The sequence below is a fragment of the Cetorhinus maximus genome, chromosome 15, assembly GCF_964194155.1.
Source record: "Cetorhinus maximus chromosome 15, sCetMax3.hap1.1, whole genome shotgun sequence".
Taxonomy (NCBI): domain Eukaryota; kingdom Metazoa; phylum Chordata; class Chondrichthyes; order Lamniformes; family Cetorhinidae; genus Cetorhinus; species Cetorhinus maximus.
In genome coordinates this window covers 107,417,848-107,440,888 of record NC_135893.1, presented here as the reverse complement: position 1 = coordinate 107,440,888, position 23,041 = coordinate 107,417,848, and the positions used below count along the sequence as shown (strand labels likewise).

Here is a 23,041-nt window from a genome sequence, read left to right as displayed (position 1 = left end):
ACTCCCTTGGTATGGAGTCATACCTAGCACACAGGAAGATGGCTGTGGTTGTTGGAGGTCAATCATCTCTGTTCTACGACATCACTGCAGGAGTTCCTCAGGGTAGTGTCCTCGGCACAACTGTTTTCAGCAGATTCAATGACCTTCCCTCCATCATAAGGTTAGAAGTGGCGATGTGTAATCATCAGTGAACAATCAGCACCATTTGAGCATATCATACTCATCTATTTATATATCAATTAATTGATCTTGTTACAAATGCCACAAGAATTTAGATAAAGAGCCTTTATTCCCGTGTTGTTGATTCTGTCACATGAGCGGGGACATGTTTTTAATTCAAGTGTGAAATTTTTATTTCATTTTCTTATTTGCCTTAGGGAACCTCATCCCGCCCGTGGATGATGTTTCCTAAAAAGTACAACAGCCACTTGTTGTTTACGCCTGCTCGTCAACTGTTAAGTTGGACGGGGCAGCGTAAATTTGAAATTAATGGCCTTAATAGGCCTTTTAATTATCGGCAGGCGCACTGCCGACTCCGGTGTGCACCCGCCAAATGAAATATTGCGGAACTATGCAATTGATGTTGGGACGCTCACCCAACGTCATGGCACGTCATTTTACCCTTGGCTGGGTTGGGCGCATAGCCGCCCGCTGAGCTCAATATTCTGCCCACGCATGCAATTATCACCAACTAGGCACACTTACGCAGACCCTCTTTCACTCGTGTCACAGGACAGTCCTGATGGCGTAGCTTTCCAGAACAGAATTCCCTTCATCCGACCACTCAATAACACCCATGTGCCTGGGATGGTCAGCTCTGGTAAAAAGCATTCAAATGTTCAGTGTGCTTGGAACTCACACTGATTTTTAGGTTTCAGTCCTTTTAGCTGGGTCATATACACACTGCTTTACCAAAAGCCCCCGTGTCTGTTCTCTTGCTGCTTTTTTGAGCTGTATCTGTGTCCCAGCCCGTTTATTCTTCCCAATTAGTTTCCATTTCCTCAGCAACTGAACCAGAAGCTGATATCTCAGGAGTCTGATGTCACTGCCATGAAATCCAGTTAACTACTCCCCCCTCCCAAAAATCTGGAGATGTGAATTTCTGTTTCAGTTATGGACAGTCTCAAAAAGATACAGGCTTCAAAACTCCAATCTGTTCAGACCACAGCTGCAAGTAATGGATTTCATCACAGTTTGCTCATCCTCATGGCAGGCCTCGTTGTCATTCACGCAGACTGTAAGAACCTGCTACCTGTTGGACAAGTGCAATGGCTGAGGCTCCTGCCTCCTTTGGATTCCCATTCTGGCCCATTCTTAGTTACATCCTCCTGTCCTTGACCATGAACCAAACCTGATGTACCTAGCCTAAGGGGTGTGACTTACTCCTGGGGTAGAATTTTGACGCCAGCGTGCGGGGGCAAACCCAACGCGCCGAAGCGTAAAATGATGCACGATGATGTTGGGTGTGTGTCCCGACATTGTACGTCATTTTGATATTTCATTCAGTGGGCATGCGCCAGAGGCGGCTGCGCGCCTGTCTAACTGTCAACAGCCTATTAAGGCCATTAAAAAAGCAATTAAAGTTGTTGACAACACTGCCCATTCAGCCTTAAGGTTGGCGGGCAGGTGAAGAGCCCAATCGGCCTTCGCATTTTTCAGAAAACCTCATCACAGAATCACACAGTGCAGAATCGGCCCATCGAGTCTGCACCAACACGTGACAAACACCTGACCTACCTATCTAATCCCATTTACCCGCACTTGGCCCATAGCCTTGATGTTCTGATGTGCCAAGTGCTCATCCAGGTACTTTATAAAGGATGTGAGGCAACCCACCTCCACCACCCTCCCAGGCAGCGCATTCTAGACTGTCACCACCCTCTGGGTAAAAAAGCTTTTCCTCACATCCCCCCTAAACCTCCTGCCCCTCACCTTGAACTTGTGTCCCCTTGTGACTGACCCTTCAACTAAGGGGAACAGCTGCTCCCTATCCACCCTGTCCATGCCCCTCATAATCTTGTACACCTCGATCAGGTCGCCCCTCAGTTTTCTCTGCTCCAGCGAAAACAACCCAAGTCTACCCAACCTCTCTTAATAACTTAAATGTTTCATCCCAGGCAACATCCTGGTAAATCTCCTCTGCACCCCCTCCAGTGCAATCACATCCTTCCTATAATGTGGTGACCAGAACTGCACACACTACTCCAGCTGTGGCCTCACCAACGTTCTACACAACTCCAACATGATCTCCCTACTTTTGTAATCTATGCCTCGATTGATAAAGGCAAGTGTCCCATATGCCTTTTTCACCACCCCACTAACGTGCCCCTCTGCCTTCAGAGATCTATGGACACACACGCCAAGGTCCCTTTGTTCCTCAGAACTTCCTAGTGCCATGCCGTTCATTGAATACTTCCTTGTCAAATTACTCCTTCCAAAGCGTATCACCTCACACTTTTCAGGGTTAAATTCCATCTGCCACTTATCTGCCCATTTGACCATTCCGTTTATATCTTCCTGTAGCCCAAGACACTCAACCTCACTGTTAACCACCCGGCTAATCTTTGTGTCATCCGCAAACTTACTAATCCTACCCCCCACTTAGTCATCTATGTCATTTATATAAATGACGAACAATAGGGGACACAGCACAGATCCCTGTGGTACGCCACTGGGCACTGGCTTCCAGTCACTAAAGTATCCTTCTGTCATCACCCTCTGTTTCCTACAACTAGGCCAATTTTGAATCCACCTTATCAAATTACCCTGTATCCCATGTGCATTTGCCTTCTTTATCCCATGTGGAACCTTGTCAAAGGTTTTGCTGAAATCCATATAAACTACATCAACTGCACTACCCTCATCTACACACCTGGTCACCTCCTCAAAAAATTCAATCACGGGTGGGATGAGGTTTCCTGAAGCTTGTATAAAATAAATTTTCGTGACTTCACAAACATTTCCCAGCTCATGTGACACTGTCACATAAGGGGTCATGTTTAAATAATTGTTAACTTTATTATTTAAAAACTTTTATTATCTACTTAATCTCCCTGAGGCAGCTCTGTACCTCAGGGAGATTGCTGTGCTCTTAAGAGTGCAGGCCCCGACTCTCCATCCTCCCCCCACCCGCACAGGTAGTGCTGAGCACTCTGGAACACGCATTACGCTGGGCAGGCCTTAATTGGCTTGCCGCATAAAATGGCAGCACGCATCCGATCGCGGTTGGTGATCGGCTCTGCGCCCGACCCTGCAAGCTCCCGCCAAGCCGGCTCGACATAGGTAAGATTCAGCCCCTGGAATAAAATGTCCAGGTAACTTTCTCCTTCCCTGATGTATCGCAGTTTTCAAAGCTCAGACTCCAGCTTGTCAGCTCTGAGCTGAAGTCCCTTGAGCTGCAGACACTTACTGCAGTTGTGGTTGCTGTGGATCACTGATGTTTACCAGCTCTGACATGCTACAGTGCAACACATCACCTGTCCTGCCATCTTTATTGTCATGTGTTTAATTAATTTGGGTTTCAAGTTTAGAAATCTCACTCAACAATCATTTGTAGTTATATCAAGTAATTTAACTAGTTAGTCTATAAATTTAATGCACTACTTGCATCACCCCAGTACTAGTTCAAACTACCACCCCAGGTTAGTGAAAAAAAACCTTAAAACTCACCAACCAATCACCTATCTGCTTATCTAATTAATGCCTCTGGTCTTCAGCTCCATCTGTGTCCCCTCTCTTTCTCAGACCGCTCCCCCTCTTAGGCACTCCTTGTTATATAAACAACACCTCTTCCCTCCCTGTGTCAAATTTCCTCACTCCCCAAATTCCAGAGTTCAGTACTATGTCAAGGCTGTACTCTGTTAAGCTGGGCATCATTTTGCTTACTCCATGGGAAAAATTTTCCCCCCTTCTTGAGGGGGGGGGAAGTGCAGGAGCGGGCGCGTCTCTGTTTGGTGTCCCCGATTGGGCGCGCGCCATCATTTTATGTGGGTGGACCAATTAAGGCCCACCCAGCGTGACATCTGCCAGGAAGTGCTATGCGCTCCCTGTGCAGGCAGGGGGTGATTCCCTCAGCCAGGAGTGTGCTCTTTTACGCATGTGCACAAAAGAGCGCACAGATCTCCCTGAGGCTAAGTGCTGCCTCAGGGAGATCAGCTCTGATTTAAAACTTTTAATAAACATGTTTAAAAATTTTCCCTGCCATATCCCCTCATGTGACACTGTCACATGAGTTGGGACATGTCCATAAGTTTTATTGAAACCTTTCTTAAAAATTTAAATGCCTTCATGAAACCTCATCCCGCCCGTGCATGAGGTTTCATGCTTTTTCTGAAGCCCACCAGGGCTCCCGGCCTGCCCGCCCACCTTGAGGTGGACGGGCAGGTCCAATAACGACATTAATTAGTTTCTCAATGGCCTCAATAGGCCGTTGACAGGTTGGCGAGGTCGCAGCTGACTTGGCTGTGCTCCCGCCGACCTGAAAATGGAAATGACACGGGTTGACGTCAGGAGTTCTACCTAACGTCATTCCGCGTCATTTTATGTGTTGGCAAGTGGGCCCCGTCCCTGCTCGCTGACTGGAAGATCCTGCCCCATGTGTTGGCAAAAGCCTCCTGTATTTATACCAGAAAATTCCCGAGTTCAATATTCTGTTGAAGCAGTACTCGGTTGAGCTGGCCTCCATGCTACCCATCTCTATGGGAGAGGTTTTGGTAGAATTGCTGGAGAAAAATAAATCCCCCGGCAAGTGGACCAACAGCCAGAGATGATAGATTTATATTTAATGGCAAAAGATCCTGAGAAGGGATGAGATGAGAAGTTTTATTTTCACTGAGTTTCCAGGATCTGGAAAGCTGAACCTGAAAAGGTGGTGGAAACTGATTCCAAAATTAATTTTGAAAGGGAATTGGGCAGGTTCTTGAGGATGAGGAACTTGCAGGGTTACAGACAAAAAGCAGGGATGTTGGACGAAGCATGAATGCTGTTTAATAGCCAGCACAGGCCTGACAGGCTGAGTAGAGTGTTGAGTTGTAAGCTTCTATAATCCACTGAGCCAAAAAAATGAAGTTTGTCCATTCAAGTATACGTGAATTTTATTGGTGTGATCAGTTTTATTTACTGACAAACACACTCATAGACCCTGAAAAGCTCATTCTATATTTGTCAAATATCTCCATTATGCAAAAATTCTACATTTTAAAATGTTTTGAAGTTTATTATTTTAGCTCCTATCTTAATCCTATCATGATTTATTTCACTACCTGAAAATTTTAAATTAGATGTGAAAAGATTCAGTGGTTTTAATTTCCTGGTTTTCTCTCTGTGAGAATACTTCAGTGTGATTGGGTGCTTGCTGACATAACTGCTACTGAACCGCTGGAGATCCCCTTGATTTAGTAACAGATTTAAATGCCAACAGGAAAGGGGAAAGCCCACCACAGAGATCGTAAGATTTTTGTGGGCAACTTCTTTGAAATCAGCAGTAAGTACTACTGTCGCACCACTGACTGCAAAATCCAGCCCGTTGAAATATCGGGTCTGATGTGATGTTGAATCGTACAGATGAAGAAGCTTCCACATTCACTCTCTGGTCTGGAGTGTGCCAAATGGTCAGAACGAAAAGATTATCCGGTGTACCCAGGATAGTGAAACACACTGCTGATTGCAATCCATTGAACACTGCTAGAAATACATCTTGCAGAGCTTGGGTTAGAAAGCATTTGGCTTGGCTGTGATATGCATTTCCTTGTTTTTCCACCTGCTCACCCTATGTGATGAAATAGCTTATTGATATTCACTGTAAAAGCTCACTGACAGGTGAAATGCAAGAGGCCTGTCAGCACTGGTGGAATGTTCCTCTGAATGAGAGGCAATCATTTTTATAAAGTATTCTTCAGCTGCTTTATATTTGTTTAAATGGGTTTCTTCAAGCCTGGAGTTGTTGAGTTATTAAATCCATTTTCCAGTTGCAGACTCTTACTCAGGTGTCCAACTTTAAAACTGTACAATAAGCAGCCTTTGTGATGCTTAATTTTAATGTTAACTAGTTGGTTGATGTTTCACTTTTGTAGGAATAGCTCATAAGTACATATAAATTGTTTTTCTTGCTTTATTTCATTTATTTCTTTTCTAATATTTGTTTTACCTTCATTGTAGCTTTCTTGTTCGCCACCAACCCACTCCTGAGTGAATTGCCAAGTTTTCAGTCGCTGCTTAGAAGGTCTTCAATTAAAGCAACTATAAACAAACGGAAAGCCACCATCACCAATCAAATTTCAGAGGAATTGGAACAGCCCATTGGGCCATTGCGGGAGTTGCCTGTTGGCATTAAAGAGAAGAAGCGAATCAGGTTAGACTGTCTGTACTGTAGCATGGAAAACTGCCACTGCATATGAAAACTGATGAAGCACTAATCGGTTAATGGACATGCTGTTAATGATGCACTGAAGTGGAACATAATGCAAAACTGCTGATGTTCCATTTAGGCTTTGATGTTTTACTACTATGGCTTTTAGACTGCTACAATTAACCCATGGTAGTATTAAGAAGAAAGAAACAAACGAACTTGCCTTTACAGAGCATCTTTTGTGTTCTCCAATGTCCTAAAGTACTTCAGACCTAGTTAGTTTTGAAATACCTTCAGTGTAGCTTTGTAGATAAATGTGGCACAACAATTTTCACACACACCCCCACAGAATTGCAACTGAGATAAATAACTAGATATCTGTTTTGAGTGATGTTGGTTCAGAGGTGGGCCAAGAAAAACTCCCTACTCTTTGAATAATGGTATGGGATTTATAATTGAAAAGACAGCTGAAAGATGGCACTTGAATGATGCAAAGCTTCCTCAGTACTGCACAGATGTGTCAGTCTAGATTATGTGCTCATGTGCTGGAACACTTTCTAGTCCAGAGATGAGCATTCCAGCTAATAGGCTGGCTGATGTTATAAATATCTGAGATCCAAGATTTAAGTAAAGGATTGTTAAATTAATGAGGGGTGGCACTGTGGACCCAATTGTGAAAGAGAAATAAAAGAAAAAAATCTCTAGATGGATCTTAAAGATAGGAATAAGAAAATTACTGTTCCAGCAGATTTTGAATACCTACTCACTGAGGACTTCAAGTAATGTGTAGAGAAGAGAACTGAATTCCTAAACTTAATTTATTCACTTGTTGCCTGTAACGTTCTCCTGTTGCACTATGAGTAACATCCCTAGAGTTACTGTTAAGATTGGCAGTTCTCTTGCCCATCACAAACCTAAGAGCATCCATTACGATGGATTTCCCTCTATCTCATGCTTTACGTACTTGTGCTCAACTGCCACAACTTTCTTTTTGTTGCTGAACCAAGTTTCTTCTGCATTAACCATTTCTTTCTTCTTGTCATATTCATTAAACAAGTCTGCTGAATTGCTAACTTGTTCAAGCAGTTGAGTTCTCTGAGTTTTTTCATTATTGCGTTTTCCACAGCTCCCAGAACACCAGACAGTTCCTGTATTTCAGTAGAATTTATTTTTCAATAGAAACATTCAAATTTAGTCCTTTCCCTTGGTTTTGTTTGATTTTGTTCAAATTAATTTTCTTTGCTGAGCTCATAACTTTTAGCATATTCTTCCTTCAGTTTTGGGCTCCTGATTTACTACATCTTCAGTTTATGGGTTCTACTTCTGATTCCTTTTCCTTTCATCCTCATCAGATTTAAATTTTGCAAAAGCAAAATACTGCAGATGCTGGAAATCTGGGCCCAGAACTTCCATGGAGTGGCAATCACTGTCAGATTGCCACTGCCCTCCTTTTTACTTACCTTAGTCTGGAGCTGCACATTTTTCGCCTAGACTTCCGATCCGGGCCTGGTGAGAAATGTGCAGTGCAGCAGCTCCTTCCCAGCAGCACCGGGGGAAGTGAAGCCATACCCCTTTTTATGGCAACAGCTGCCATAAACTGGGTAAGTTTAAAGGTCCCAGCCACTTTGACAGGAGAGAAGGCAAGTGGGTAAAATGGGTTTGGGGGTGGCAGAGGGTTGGGGGTTTGGGATCGAGGTGGTCGGGTGTCAGGGGGGTCAGGTGGTTAGTCGGACTGGGAGGACAGTTGGTGGTTGGTAGGGGGTAGTCATTGGGCTGATAGGGGGCAGTCGGGGCTGGGGATAATCAGTGGTGGTCGGTGGGAGGGGAATGAGAGGTAGTCGGGTTGTAGTTGGGGTGGGCGGGATTTGTTGGGGGCAGTGGAGGCAGTGGAGGCAGTATTCGGGGATGGGTGGGTAGTCGGGGGGCCCAGTGGGGAGTTGGGAGAGGGTGCTGTTCCGTACAGTGCTAACCCAAGAGTTAGAAGTGGTTTTAATCCTTCTCAATTTCCCTGAGTAACTATTCTGCTAAGGGAGTGGAACCATCTGAAGTCTCCGATTTAAATCGGAGTTTCAGAGGGTTCCAGGGTGCAGGGTAATTGCTCACGGAAGTTCAAACTTCCCAGGAAATTCCTGTATAGTCCTTGTGTGGGGACTTCTGGGGATGGGGTTATATCCCTGCGCAATTTCTGTGGTATGACCCTCCCACCCTTCCCCTCTTTCCGGGAACGGATGATCTGGCCCCTGAAATTAAAAACAGAAGATGCTGAAAATGCTCAGTAGGTCAGGCAGCATCATTGGAAAGAAAAACCGAGTTGAGAGGAGAGTGCGAGAGGAGGACCTTGGGACAGGCTGTCAGCAGCACCTAGAGAATGAGTCCATCTAGAGGATGTAGCATCTAATCTATACGCAAGTAGGAATAAGGGTACAATAAAAGCAAGGGTCCATATTCTATTTAGTTAAGATACGTCCAGGGAGCTCAGTCCCGTGATTTGCACATCCTGCGCTATGTGGGAAATCCTAGACGCTCCTGACAGTCTGGATGACCATGTGTGCAGGAGGGGCCTCCGAATGGAGCAACTCGAGCTCCGGGTTTTGGAGCTTGAGAGGCAGCTGGGGGCACTGCGGTGCGGTTATGAGGCTGAGAGGTTCGTGGGTAGTATATTTCAGCACATGGTCACCCCGTAGCTTAAGGAAGTGCAAGCAAAGAGGGAATGGGTGACCGCCAGACAGAAGAAGGGGACCAGGCAGGTAGTGAGGGAATCCCCTGAGTGCATCTCACTCGCAAACCGTTTTTCGGCCTTGGAAGACGGTGAGAGTGATGGTTCCTCTGTGGAGGCCAATCAGAGCCAAGGCCATGGCACTGTGGGTGGTCCAGCTGCTCAGGGTGGTAGAAAGAAGTGTGGAAGGGCAATAGTATTAGAGGATTTGTTAGTGAGGGGAATAGACAGGCGCTTCTGCGGCCGTAGATGTGACTCCAAGATGGTATGCTGCCTTTCGGGTGGTAGGGTCAAGGATGTCATGGAACGGCTGCAGGGCATTCTGAAGGGGGAGGGTGAACAGGAAGAGGTTGTGGTCCATCTTGGGACCGATGACATGGGAAGAAAGAGAAATGAGGCCCTACAAGCAGACCTTAGGGAGTTAGGTGGGAAATTGAAAAGCAGGACTTCAAAGGTAGTAATCTCCAGATTACCCCCAGTGCCATAAAGTAGTGAGTATAGGAACAGAAGGATAGAGCAGATGAATGCGTGGCTGGAGAGATGGTGCAGGAGGGAGGGCTTTAGATTCCTGGGATATTGGGACCCTTTCTGGGGGAGGTGGGACCTGCACAAGTTGGATGGATTACATCTGAACAGGAACGGGACCAACATCCTCGTGAGGAGGTTTGCTAATGATGTTGGTGTGGAATTAAACTAAATTGGCAGGGGGATGGGATCCTGAAAAGTAGTTCAGAGGGGAGAGAAGTTGAGATGGAATTAGAAGTTAAAACCTGTGAGTGAGTCTGGAAGGCAGAGGAAACATAGGCCAGATAAGAAAGAAGTGAGTTTAGCAAGGCTAAATGGAATATATTTAATGCAAGGAGCCTGAGGCATAAGACAGGAGAGCTGAGGGCACAGATAGGCACATGGGAGTATGATAATCATAGCTATGACCGAGACCTGGCTAAAAGAAGGGCAGGATTGGCAGTTCAAAATTCCTTGTTATAGGGTATTCAGATGAGATAGAGAGGGGGATAGAAGAGGACGGTGGGGTCGCAATATTGATCAAGGAATCAGTGAGGAGGGATGATATCTTTGAAGGATCATCAAATGAGGCCACATGGGCAGAAGTGAAAAACACAAAAGGGGCAAACATGCTGTTGGGTGAGTACAATAGGGCCCCAAACAGTCGAGAAGAGATAAAGGATCAAATATGTAATTAAATTTCAGAGAAGTGTAAGAATAATAAGACAGTAAGACCATAAGACGTAGGAGCAGAAGTAGGCCATTTGGTCCATCAAGTCTGCTCCACCATTCAATGAGATCATGGCTGACCTGATGATCCTCAACTCCATTTTCCTGCCTTTTCCCCATAACCCTGGATTATCTTACTGATTAAAAATCTGTCTATTTCCATCTTGAATGTACTTGATGACCCAGCTTCTACAGCCCTCTGCGGTAAAGAATTCTACAGATTCACTACCTTCTGAGAGAAGAAATCCCTCCTCATCTCTGCCTTAAATGGGTGACCACTTACTCTGAGATTATGCCCTCTGGTCCTAGACACTCTCTCTCACAAATAACCTCTCAGCATCTACCTTGTCAAGCCCTCTAAGAATCTTATATGTTTCAATAAGGTCGCCTCTCATTCTTCTAAACTCCAATGAGTACAGGCCCAACCTACTCAACCTCTCCTCAGAAGAAAATCCCTCCATACCCAGAATCAACCTAGTGAACCTTCTCTGGACTGCCTCCAATGCCAATTTCCTTAGATAAGGGGACCAAAACTCTTTACAGTATTCTAGGTGTGGTCTAAGTAGTGCCTTGTATAGTTTTAGCAAGACTTTTCTATTTTTATACTCCATTCCCTTTAAACTAAAGGCCAATATTCCATTTGCCTTCCCTATTACCTACTGAACTTGTATGTTAGCTTTTTGTGATTCATGCACGAGGACTCCCAAATCTCTCTGTGCTGCAGCCTTCTGCAGTCTTTCTCCATTTAAATAATATTCATCTCCTCTATTCTTCCTGCCAAACTGTATAACCTCACATTTTTCCACATTATATTCCATCTGCCATTTTTTGCCCACTCACATAACCTGTCTATATCCCTCTGTAGACTCTTTGTGTCATCCTCACCACTTGCCTTCCCACCTATTTTTTGTATCATCTGCAAATTTGGTGATAGTACGTTCACTTCCCTCATCTAAGTCATTCATATATATTGTAAATAATTGAGGCCCAGCACTGATCCCTTGGTTGCCATCCTGAAAATGCCCCCCTTACCCCAACTCTGTCTTCTATTCGTTAGCCAATCCTCTATCCATACTAATATACTACCCCTAACACCATGGACTTTTATCTTATTAAGTAGCCTTCTGTGCAGTACCTTATCGAATGCCTTTTGGAAATCCAAATATATACTGGTTCCACTTTATCTATCCTGCTAGTTACCTCCTCAAAGAATTCTAATAAATTTGTCAGGCATGATTTCCCCTTCATGAAGCCATGCTGACTCTGCTTGATTAGATTTTGTAGTTCTAAATGCCCTGCTGTTATAACCTTTATAACGTTAACTGGTCTATAGTTACCTGTATTTTGTCTCCCTCCCTTTTTGAATAAGGGTGTTACATTGGCAGTTTTCCAATCCTCTGGGACTTTTAACTACCCGAATATTAACTGGGGTAGTTTTAATGTGCAAGGCAAGGAGGGAGCAAAATTCTAAAGTTGCATCCAGGAGAACTTTTTTTAGCCAGTACGTAGAAAGCCCATCAAGGGAGGGGGCAGTTCTGGACCTAATATTTGGAAATGAGCCTGGGCAGGTGGAAGACATATCAGTAGGGGAGCAGTTTGGAGGTAGTGACCATAACTCAGATTTAGGATAGTTTATATTAAAGGATAAGGTTGGGCTGGGAATAAAAGTTCTAAACTGGGGAAAGGCTAATTTTACTAAGATGAGATACGATTTGGTCCAACTGGACTGGGAGCAGCTACTTGCAGATAAAACTGTTTCAGAGCAGTGGGTGGCATTCAAGGAGGAAATAGCGAGAGTGCAGGGCAAATATGTTCCGACAAAGACAAAGTGTCGGAGGGGCGGAGACCAAGTCTGGAAAACCCTGGATATCAAGGGACATAAAGGTTAGGATTAAGAAAAAAGTGAAACTTATGGCAGACATCAAGGGCTCAATGCGGCAGAGTCCCTAGAGGAGTATAAAAAGTACAGGGGGGAAATTAAAACGCAAATTAGGAAAGCTAAGAGAGTACATGAGAAACATTGTTATGTAGAATAAAGGAAAACCCAAAGGGGTTTTTTAAGTATATGAAGAGGAAGAGAACAACTAGGGAAAGAATAGGGCCAATTAGGGACCATAGAGGTAATCTGTGTATGGACCTGGAAGATGTGGGTACAGTTCCTTAATGAATACTTTGTGTTGGTCTTCACAATGGAAAAGGTAACGCAGGTATAGACATCAGGGTGGAGGACTGTGAAATATTAGAGGAAATTAACATAGAGAGGAGGTACTAGTGGGTTTAGCGGTCTCAAAAGTGGATAAACCCGCAGGCCCGGATGAGATGTTTCCCAGGCTGTTGAGTGAGGCAAGGGAAGAGATATCAGGGGCCCTGGCAGTAATTTTCAAATCCTCTCTGGCCACAGGTGAGGTGCCAGAGGACTGGAGGACTGCTAACGTTGTCCCAATATTAAAAAAGGGAGGAAGGGGTAGACCAGGAAATTACAGTCCAGTCATTCTGATCTCGGTGGTGGGGAAGTTACTAGAAATATTTCTGAGGGACAGAATATACCTGCACTTGGAGAGATACAGATTAGTCAGGGGCAGTCAGCATGGATTTGTTAAGGGAAGGCCGTGTTTGACAAATTTAATTGAATTTTTTGAGGAGGTAACCAGTAGCGTTGATGAGGGTAATGCATTTGATGTGGTCTACATGGACTTTAGCAAGGCTTTTGGTAAAGTCCCTAATGGCAGATTGGTGAAGAAAGCAAGAACCCATGGGATCCAAGGCAATGTGGCACGTTGGATCCAAAATTGGCTGAGAGGAGGAAGCAGAGGGTGATGGTCGAGGGATGTTTCTGTGACTGGAGGTTTGTTTCTAGTGGGGTTCCACAGGGCTCAGTGCTGGGGCCCTTGCTGTTTGTGGTGTACATAAATGATTTGGACTTAAATGTAGGGGGTGTGATCAAGAAGTTTGCGGATGACACAAACATTGATAGGGTGGTAAATGGTGAGGAGGATAGCTGTAAACTGCAGGAGGATATCAATGGACTGGTCAGGTGGGCAGAGCAGCGGCAAATAAAATTCAATCTGGAAAAATGTGAGGTAATGCACTTGGGGAGGGCTAACAAGGCAAGCGATTACACTATGAATAGTAGGACCCTGGAAAGCACTGAAGATCAGAGGGACCTTGGTGTGCATATCCACAGATCCCTGAAGGTATCAGGGCAGGTAGATAAGGTGGTTAAGAAGGCATATGAGACATTTGCCTTTATTAGCCAAGGTATAGAATACAAGAGCAGGGAGGTTATGCTGGAACTGTATAAAATGCTGGTTAGGCCACAACAGGAGTACTGTGTGCAGTTTTGGTCATCACATTATAGGAAGGATGTGATTGCACAGGAGAGGGTGCAGAGGAGATTTACCAGGATTGCTCCCTGGCCTGGAGTGTCTGAGCTATGAGGAAAGCTTGGATAGGCTGGGGTTGTTTTCCTTGAAGCAGCGAAGGTTGAGAGGGGACCTGATAGAGATGTATAAGATTATGAGGGGCATAGATAGGGTGGGTAGCAAGGCACTCTTTCCATTTGTGGAGGGGTCAATAACCAGGGGGTATAGATTTAAGGTAAGAGGTAAAAGGCTAAGAGGGGAACTGAGGAGAAGTTTTTTCACCCAGAGGGTGGTGGGAGTCTGGAACTCACTGCCTGAAAGGGTGGTTGAGTCAGAAACTCTTGTAACATTGAAGAAGTATTTAGATTTTCACTTGCGTTGCCATAGCCTCCAGGGCTATGGGCCAAGCGCTGGAAAATGTGATTAGTGTAGCCAGATCTTTGTTGACTGGTGTGGATGTGATAGATCGAATGGCCTCCTTTTGTGCTGTATGAGTCTTAATGTTTTAGGTCTGTGACATTTTATCAGAATGTAGACTCTGGTTTGGAGAGTTCCTGTGGTTCCATCTTTTGTATCCTTCTTGTTTCTTTAGCCTCTGACTCACTTTCTGAGCTTTCTAACTCACCTGTTTTCTTATCTTTTACATTAGGTTCAACAGCTTTTTCTCAACTACCCTTTTCAATAGTTCTCCTTGGTTTTGGTAGGTTGTCTTTCTTTACTGCTTCTTTCTTGCCTTATTTACATCCTCTTTCTCTTTTGTAAAGGATTGTAATTTTCTTCTTCCCTCTTTTCATTCGTTTTTTTTACAGATTGGTCATTAGATTTAGTTTGTTTGTCATCCTTGTCCTGTGCTTTTTTGCATCCTCCCCGGCTGCTCTCTTCTGTATTTTTTTGAATTTTTTGAATTTGTGTTGAGGGTTTTCAGATTTGTTTACCTTTTGCATTGGCTTTTGTAGTACAGTATATTACCCCTCTTTATTTTGATTTTTTGCAATAATTCTAGCATTGTACACTGTTTCTGATATATATTTCTGCATCTTTCACTATCCCAAACCACCAATAGGTGTTGAGTAAATATAGTGTCATTTTTACACATAAATGTAATACACCCAACCCTTCGTGGATTTCCTTTATTAGCACTTTGGCCATCTTCTGGCGTGGATATTCCTTTGGGATTGAAAATACATAGTTGTTTGTTGGTGTTTAGTCCAGAGGAAATCACCTTCCAACAGTGTTCCAATTTATCCATCCTGCTGATTTTTAATTTGGTGCCAAAGTACTGTAATTTAGTCTCCCCTTCACACAGAGTTGGTTTCTGTGACTCATAATTTGTCACTGGCCTAGAACCACAGACTATAAAAGAATTGTCACAAGCCTGTGACAATGAGTAAATTTTCAGTTGGTTTGCTGCATCCCTCTTGTTCTCTGCGTCCGACTCATTGAACAAAGCCAAGAGATATCTGATTGTTTAAAACAAATTTGTAGTTGGGGCGTTATGCTACTGCAATGTAATACTTCTACCTTGATATCTTCTCCTTTATGACCTGAAATGGAAAACTGCTCGTGATGGCACAATGATGGTTATTGAGCTTCCGAGCATTTTATTGTCGCTCAGGATTTCTGCATATCCTTCAGTTGAAATAGATCCATAAGTTTAAAAAAAAGTTTATTTGAAAGAATTAGGGGCCAGAAATTTTCTTGGAGCTGCTCCTGCTCTTCTGCTGTCACTTTGAAGTTTCCATTGCATTTCTGTCATCGATGTGCGTACATTGGCTGTTGTTTGCATTTCCAGTGAAGTTACAGCTGTGAAGGGAACAGTTCTGAGGAAAGACTTTGCCTAGATTGCAGCAGAGCATACAAAAGCAAAGAGGCAATGTTAAGCCTAACCAAGTACTGGATTAGGCCACATTTAGAATATTTGGTCCAATTTTACATGTGCTAATATGTTTCTGTTTTTAAAAGTTTCATTCTATCACTGTTTTATTAGAGCTGGTCAAGACTATCAAGCATACATGTTAACAAAATACGATCAAGGCCTTCTATTTAGGAAAAAGGCAAGGTTTGTTCAAACAATCAAGGAACGTTTATCTAGCCTGTATCTTTGGAAAAAAGACATTCATGACATAGAAGGTGAGAAAATTTGAATTGCCGTTCAGCTAAACAATGGAATTAATCAGTTTTAAAACATTAATATGTTGAATTGCATCAGTCTGCTTTGGCAGAATGTTAATAGCTCATTTTTTGACATTTGTAAATATGACTTCTTCAATGGAAAAAGAGGAACAATGCTTGTCAATCCTTAGATCATTCTATTTGCCCAATAGTTTGCTGCCTCAGTAAAATTGGAGGTTAATGCACAATGAGAAAAAGAGCACTTTAGACAGGAAGTGGTTGAGGTTTGATTGGGGGAATAGTTTAACCTGTCAGGTTGCAGTCACGTATTTATTATGAAACGCATGGGGATAGGAGATGTTAATTATACTAAAGGAAGAGTACAAAGGATGTAAATTTTACAATTTACATATAAAAATCAGTTTTATTTGAAGCTGGCATGGCAGGTAGAGAAAGTGGTTAATAATGCACACTGGATCCTGAGCTGCTTCAGTAGTGGCATAGAGTGCAAAAGCAAGGAAGTTATGGTGACCCATTATAAAACACTGGGTTGGCCTCAACTAGAGTATTGTGTCCAATTCTGGGCACCGAACTCTAGGAAGAATGTTTTAAAAATTAGTTTATGGCATGTGGGCATTGCTTGCTAGGCCAGCATTTATTGTCCATCCTGGTGAGCTGCCTTCTTGAACAGCTGCAGTCCAGGTGTTGTAGGTATACCCACAGTGCTGTTAAGGAGAGAGTTTCAGAATTTTGGCCCAGTGACAGTGAAGGAACAGTGATATAGTTCCAAGTCAGGATGGTGCGTGGCTTGGAGGGAACTTGCAGGTTGTGGTGTTCCCATGCCGCTGCTGCCCTTGTCCTCTAGGTGGTGGAGATCATAGGTTTCAAACTTGCTGTTGAAGGAGCCTTGGTGAGTTGCTGCAGTGCATCTTGTAGATTGTACACACTGCTGCTACTGTGTGTCAGTGGTGGAGAGAGTGAATGTTGAAGGTGGTGGAGGGGGTGTCAATCAAGTGGCTGCTTTGTCCTGGATGGTGTCAAGCTTCTTGAGTGCTGTGGGAGCTGCACTCATTCAGGCAAGTGGGGAGTATTCCATCACATTCCTGACTTGTGCCTTGTAGATGGTGGACAGGCTTTGGGGAGTCAGGAAGTGGGTAACTCGCCACAGAATTCCCAGCCCCAGACCTGCATTTGTAGCCACAGTATGTATATGGCTATTCCAGTTCAGTTTCTAATCAATGGTAACCCCCCCCAGCCAAGATGTTGATAGTGGAGGATTCAGCAATGGTAATGCCATTGAACATCAAGTGGAGGTGGTTAGATTCTCTATTGTTGAAAATGGTCATTGCCTGGCACTTGTTTGCCACAAATGTTACTTGCCACTTATCAGCCCAAGCCTGAATATTGTCTGAGTCCTGCTGCATATGGACATGAACTGCCTCAGTACATGAGCTGTGAATGGTGCTGAACATTGTGCAACCATCAGCGAACATCCCCACTTCTGACCTTATGATGGAGGGAAGGTCATTGATGAAGCAGCTGAAGATGGTTGGGCACGGGCACTATACTGAGGAACTCCTGCTGTGATGTCCCTGGACTGGGATGACTGACCTCCAACAACCACAACCATCTTCCTTAGTGCTAGATATGACTCCAACCAGTGGAGAATTTTCCCCCGATTCCCACTGACTTTTGCTAGGGCTCCTTGATGCCACACTCGGTGGAATGCAGCCTTGATGTCAAGGGCAGTCACTCTCATCTCGCTTCTTGACTTTTGCTTTTTTGTCCATGTTTGGACCAAGGCTGTAATGAGGTCAGGAGCTGAGTGGACCTGGTAGAACCCAAACTGAGTGTCAGTGAGCAGGTTATTGCTGAGTAAGTGCTGCTTGATAGCACTGTTGATGACATTTTACATCACTTTGCTGATGGTCAAGAGTAGGCTGATGGGGTGGTAATTGGCTGGTTGGATTTGTCCTGCTTTTTGTGGACAGGGCATACCTGGGCAATTTTCCACATTGCCAGGTAGATGCCAGTGTTGCAGTTCTACTGGAACAACTTGGTTAGGGGCGTGGCAAGTTCTGGAGCACAGGTTTTCAGTACTATTGCCAGAATATTGTCAGGGCGCATAGCCTTTGCAGTATCCAGTGCCTTCATCTGTTTCTTGACATCACGTGGAGTGAATCGAAATGGCTGAAGACTGGCACCTGTGAAGCTGGAGACCTCCGGAGGAGGCCGAGATGGATCATTCACTCGGCACTTCAGGCTGAAGATTGTAGCAAATGGTTCAGCCTTATCTTTTGCACTGATGTGCTGGGCTCCTCCATCATTGAGGATGGGGATATTTGTGGACCCTCCTCTTTCAGTGAGTTGTTTAATTGTCCACTTCCATTCACGACTGGACCAGAGTTTAGATCTGGTCAATTGGTTGTGGGATGTAAAAGATTTATGAGAATGGGTCCCAGGGACGAGGGTTCATAGAATCACAGAATATTATAGCGCAGAAGGAGGTCATTTGGCCCATTGTGTTTGTGCTGGTTTTTTTGAAAGAACTATCCAATTAACCCCATCACTCCCCTGCTCTTTTCCCACATCCCTGCAAATATTGGCAAACAGATTGTAGTTTTGTACAATAAACTTAATTTTAAGGCAGGAATTCTTGCATTATCATGGTGATAAAGTTCAAAGGTACAGATTTTCTGTCTTGGGGAGGAGAGTTTACCTATTTTAAAGAAAAAAATCAAGTAACTGCTATGAGCAGGATTGCGAATTCAGCCAAAACCGAAAGATATTTGAGTTTATGTTTCAATAAGGTGCAAGAGAAAGAATAATGCAAGTTTACAAAATTAATCTTCCAATGTCTGAGAAATAACTTTTGCAATGATATATAGTGTGAATCATTCCCTTTAATTATCAACTTGATTCTATTTAAATACTAAAATTGAGTGTAGTAATAAGAACCCTTTGGAGAGACAAGTTGTTTGCAGTTTGTAGTGACTGTAGGGCATTCAGTTGTGAAGGTTGTGGAGTTTTGAATTTCAGTTACATGGATAGATTGAAGAAGCTGAGGTTGTTCTCATTAGTGAAGAGAATATGGAGAGGAGATTTGATAAAGATATTCAAAATTATGAGGAATTTAGACAGTACATAGAAAGAAACTGTTCCCATTGATAGAATGGTCGAAAATCAGAGGACCCTGATTCAAAGTAATTGGTGAAAGAACTATGGGCAACATGATGTAAAACATTTTTGTGCAGCAAGTGGTTATGATCTGGAATACACTGCCTGAAGAGGTGGAGGCAGATCCAATTGTGGCTTTCGAAAGGGAATTGAATTAGTAGCTGAAGAGCAAAATTGTGCAAAACTATGGAGAAAGGGCAGATGAGTGGGACTAGCTAGTGGGAGAGCCGGTCCAGGCTCAAGACCCAAATGACCTCTCTCTGTGCTGTAACCATCAATGATTCAGTTGTGACTTTTTCTCTAATTCAGTGTCTGTTCCACTGCCAAAGAACCATGGTGGTGCTAACATTGATCCATGTTGATCATTTTGAACTAAACGGTTTTGCAAAAAAGTGTTCTGAAATCCAGTTGTCTAAGGCCATCAGTTATGGATGGGTCCCTCACGTGTTTATGTAAGGTCATCTATTTTGGATCCGAGAAAGGCAGATCAGAGTATTCCCTTAATGGTGAGAGGCTAGGAATTGTACAGGAGCACTGAGATTTAGGGGTCAAGTTAGTGGATAAGTGCAAAGAATAATTTTGAAAAGTCTTAAGGAATGGTAACCTTTATCTCAAGGGACCTAAAATACGAAAGAGTGGAAGTTGTGCTACAGCTGTATCAAGTTCTGGTCAGACTATATCTGGAATATTGTATTCAGTTCTGGGCACCACACATCAGGAAAGATATATTGACTACAGCACAGATTCACTGGAATGATATCATTGCTAAAAGGGTTAAATTATGAGGACAGACTGCATAGACTAGGCTTGTACTCCCTTGCATACTTGGGAACTCCCCCAAAATAGCTGTTGAGATTAGGTCTATTGGTAATTCTAAAAATTGAGATTGATAGATTTTTGTTAGGTAAGCCAATGGTAGGATATGAAATCAAGGCAGGTAAATGGAGTTGAGATGCATGTCATCCATAATATAATTGAGTGACAGAACAGGCTCAAAATTGCCTACACCTGTTTGTGTTCCTAACTGATTCTTGAATTACTTTGACTTTTCTTTTTATCTTTCAGGCAAATTTGGCACCGGAATCCAATCTTACTTCTCTTTTCTGCGTTTTCTGGTGGCGTTGAATTTTGTGATGTTTCTATTAATGTTTACTTTTGTCACACTTCCGATGATCATTTCAAACCATGAAGCTGTAAACGTTACGCATGTCAAAGTTTCCTCCTTTGTCGTAGGTAATTAATGTATGTTATACTTGGGAATGCAGATTTTGTTTTTGGAAACTTGAGTTAATCATAGTGCTTGCTAAACACGTGACCCAATCAAAAGCAACTGCTCATAGATCCGTTGATACAAGAACAATCTGACTTATATTTTTCAACCTTCACATGCAGATAAGATGTTGCTGACTTCTCATAGGAAAATGAAATTGACGAGAATCACAAAATGAGTGCCATGGGGCTGCTAGTGTCTTTCCCATTCCATTCTATATATGTTCTAATTGTAGCCCACACCTTCCTTTATTTTCCTCGTGCTGTCAGCAGCTGTTTTCCACGCAACTGACAGAAAAATCTTTTTCCTTGTTAAAAAGGGGAGGGTTTAAACTAACTTGGCAGGGGGAGGGGATCCTGAGAGGAGGTTCAGCAGGGGGAGATGCACAGCCAAAATTAGAAGAGAGAGCAAGTGAGTCTGGAAGGCATAGAAATTATAGGCCAGTTAAAGCACAAGGGAGCTTGGCAAGGTTGGATGGTATTTATTTTAATGCAAGGAGTCTGACGAATAAGGCAGATGAGTTGAGGGCACAAATTAACACATGGAAGTATGATGTCATTGCTATCACAGAGACATGGTTGAGAGAGGGGCAGGATTGGTAGCTCAATATTCCACGATATAGGATTTTCAGGCGAGACAGGGAAGGAGGTAAAAGAGGAGGAGGTATCGCAATATTGATCAAGGAATCTATTACAGCAGTAAGGAGGGATGACATCTTCGAAGGCTCCTCAAATGAAACCATATGGGTAGAACTGAAAAACAAAAAAGGAGCAATCACATTGTGGGGAGTGTACTATAGGCCCCCAAACAGTCAGAACGAAATAGAAGAGCAGATATGCAGGCGAATTTCAGAGAAGTGTAAAAATAATAGGGTAGTAATAATGGGGGATTTCAACTTCCCAACATTAACTGGTTTAGTCATAGTGTGATAGGTTTAGAGGGAGCGGAATTCTTAAAATGCATCCAGGAGAGCTTTTTAAGCCAGTATGTAGAAAGTCCTACAAGAGAGGGGGCGGTCCTGGACTTAATTTTAGGGAATGTAGCCGGGCAAGTGGTAGACGTATCAGTGGGGAAGCATTTTGCAGATAGTGGTCATAGCTTCATTAGATTCAAGGTTGTTATGGAAAAGGACAAGGATGGGCCAGAAATCAGAGTTCTAAATTGGGGGAAGGCTGATTTTAATAAGATCAGATTTGATTTGGCCAGAGTGGACTGGGAGCAGCTACTTTTAGGTAAATCTGCGTCAGAGCAGTGGGACACATTCAAGAAGGAAATAGGGAGAGTACAGGGCCAACATATTCCAGTAAAGACAAAGGGTGGGACCAACAAATCCAGGACCCTGGATGTCGAGGGATATACAGAATTGGATAAAGAGAAAAAGGGAGGCGTATGACAGATACCGAGGGCTCAAAACAGCGGAAGCCCTGGAGGAGTATAGAATGTGTAAGGGGAACTTAAAAAGGAAATTAGGAGAGCAAAAAGGGGGCATGGAAAAACATTGGCAGGTAAAATAAAGGAAAATCCAAAGTTACTTTACAAGTACAGTAAGAGTCAGAGGATAATTAGGGAAAGAGTAGGGCCCATTAAGGACCATAGTGGTAATTTGTGTGTGGTAGGGTTCTAAATGAATACTTTGTGTCGGTGTTCACAAGTGAGAGGGACGACGTGGGTATGGAAATCAGGCAGAAGGACTGTGATATAATTAAAGAAATTAGCATAGAAAGGGAGGAGGTTCTAAGTGGTCTGGCAGGCTGAAAAGTAGATAAATCTCCAGGCCCGGATGAAATGTATACCAGGCTCTTGAGTGAGGCAAGGGAGGAGATAGCAGGGGTGCTGGCAATAATTTTTAAATACATCATTGGCCACAGGAGAGGTCCAGAGGACTGGAGGACAGACAATGTGGTACCGTTATTCAAGAAGGGAGGAAGGGATAAACCAGGTTACTACAGGCCAGTCAGTCTAACCTCAGTGGTGGGGAAACTATTGGAAGCAATTCTGAGAGACAGAATTAATCTACACTTGGAGAGGCAGGGATTAATCAAGGACATTCAGCATGGTTTTGTTAAGGGGAGGTCATGTCTGACCAATTTGATTGAATTTTTCGAAGAGTTGACCAGGTGTGTAGATGAGGGCAATGCGTTTGACGTGGTCTGCTTGGACTTCAGCAAGGCTTTTGAGAAGGTCCCTCATGGGAGATTGATAACGAAGGTAAGAACCCATGGGATCCAAGGCAATTTGTCAAATTGGATCCAGAATTGGCTGAGTGGCAGGAAGCAGAGGGTGATGGTCGAGGGATGTTTTTGTGACTGGATGCCTGTGTCCAGTGGGGTTCCACAGGGATCGGTGTTGGGTCCCTTGCTGTTTGTGGTATATATAAGTGATTTAGACTTGAATGTAGGAGGGTTGATCAGTAAGTTTGCAGTTGACATGAAAATTGATGGGTTGGTAAATAGTGAGGAGGATAGCCTTAGATTACAGGATATAGATGGGCTGGTCAGATGGGCTGATCAGTGGCAAATGGAATTTAATCTGGATAAATGTGAGGTGATGCACTTGGGCAGGACAAACAAGGCACGGGAATACATGATGAATGGTAGTACCCTGGAAAGTACCGAGGATCAGAGGGACCTTGGTGTGCATGTCCCTTAAGGTAGTGGGACAGGTTGATAAGGTGGTTAAGAAGGCATTTGGGATACTTGCCTTTATTAGCTGAGGCATAGAATATAAGAGCAGGGAGGTTATGCTGGAACTGTATAAAACACTGGTTAGGCCACAGCTAGAGTATTACATGCAGTTCTGGAATCCGCATTATAGGAAGGATGTGA

General features: G+C 43.6%; 1 protein-coding gene across 1 annotated transcript in view; it reads left to right on the top strand.

The window, feature by feature from the left end:
- The first annotated feature begins 6,214 nt into the window (after positions 1-6,214).
- Positions 6,215-23,041, top strand: part of tmc7 (transmembrane channel like 7) — an 80,463-nt gene continuing 63,636 nt past the window's right edge. The window contains exons 1-3 of the mRNA XM_078559170.1: positions 6,215-6,349; positions 15,645-15,787; positions 20,012-20,179. Coding sequence (XP_078415296.1) covers positions 15,670-15,787; positions 20,012-20,179 — 286 coding nt within the window. The 5' untranslated portion in view covers positions 6,215-6,349; positions 15,645-15,669. The remainder of the gene's footprint in view (positions 6,350-15,644; positions 15,788-20,011; positions 20,180-23,041) is intronic.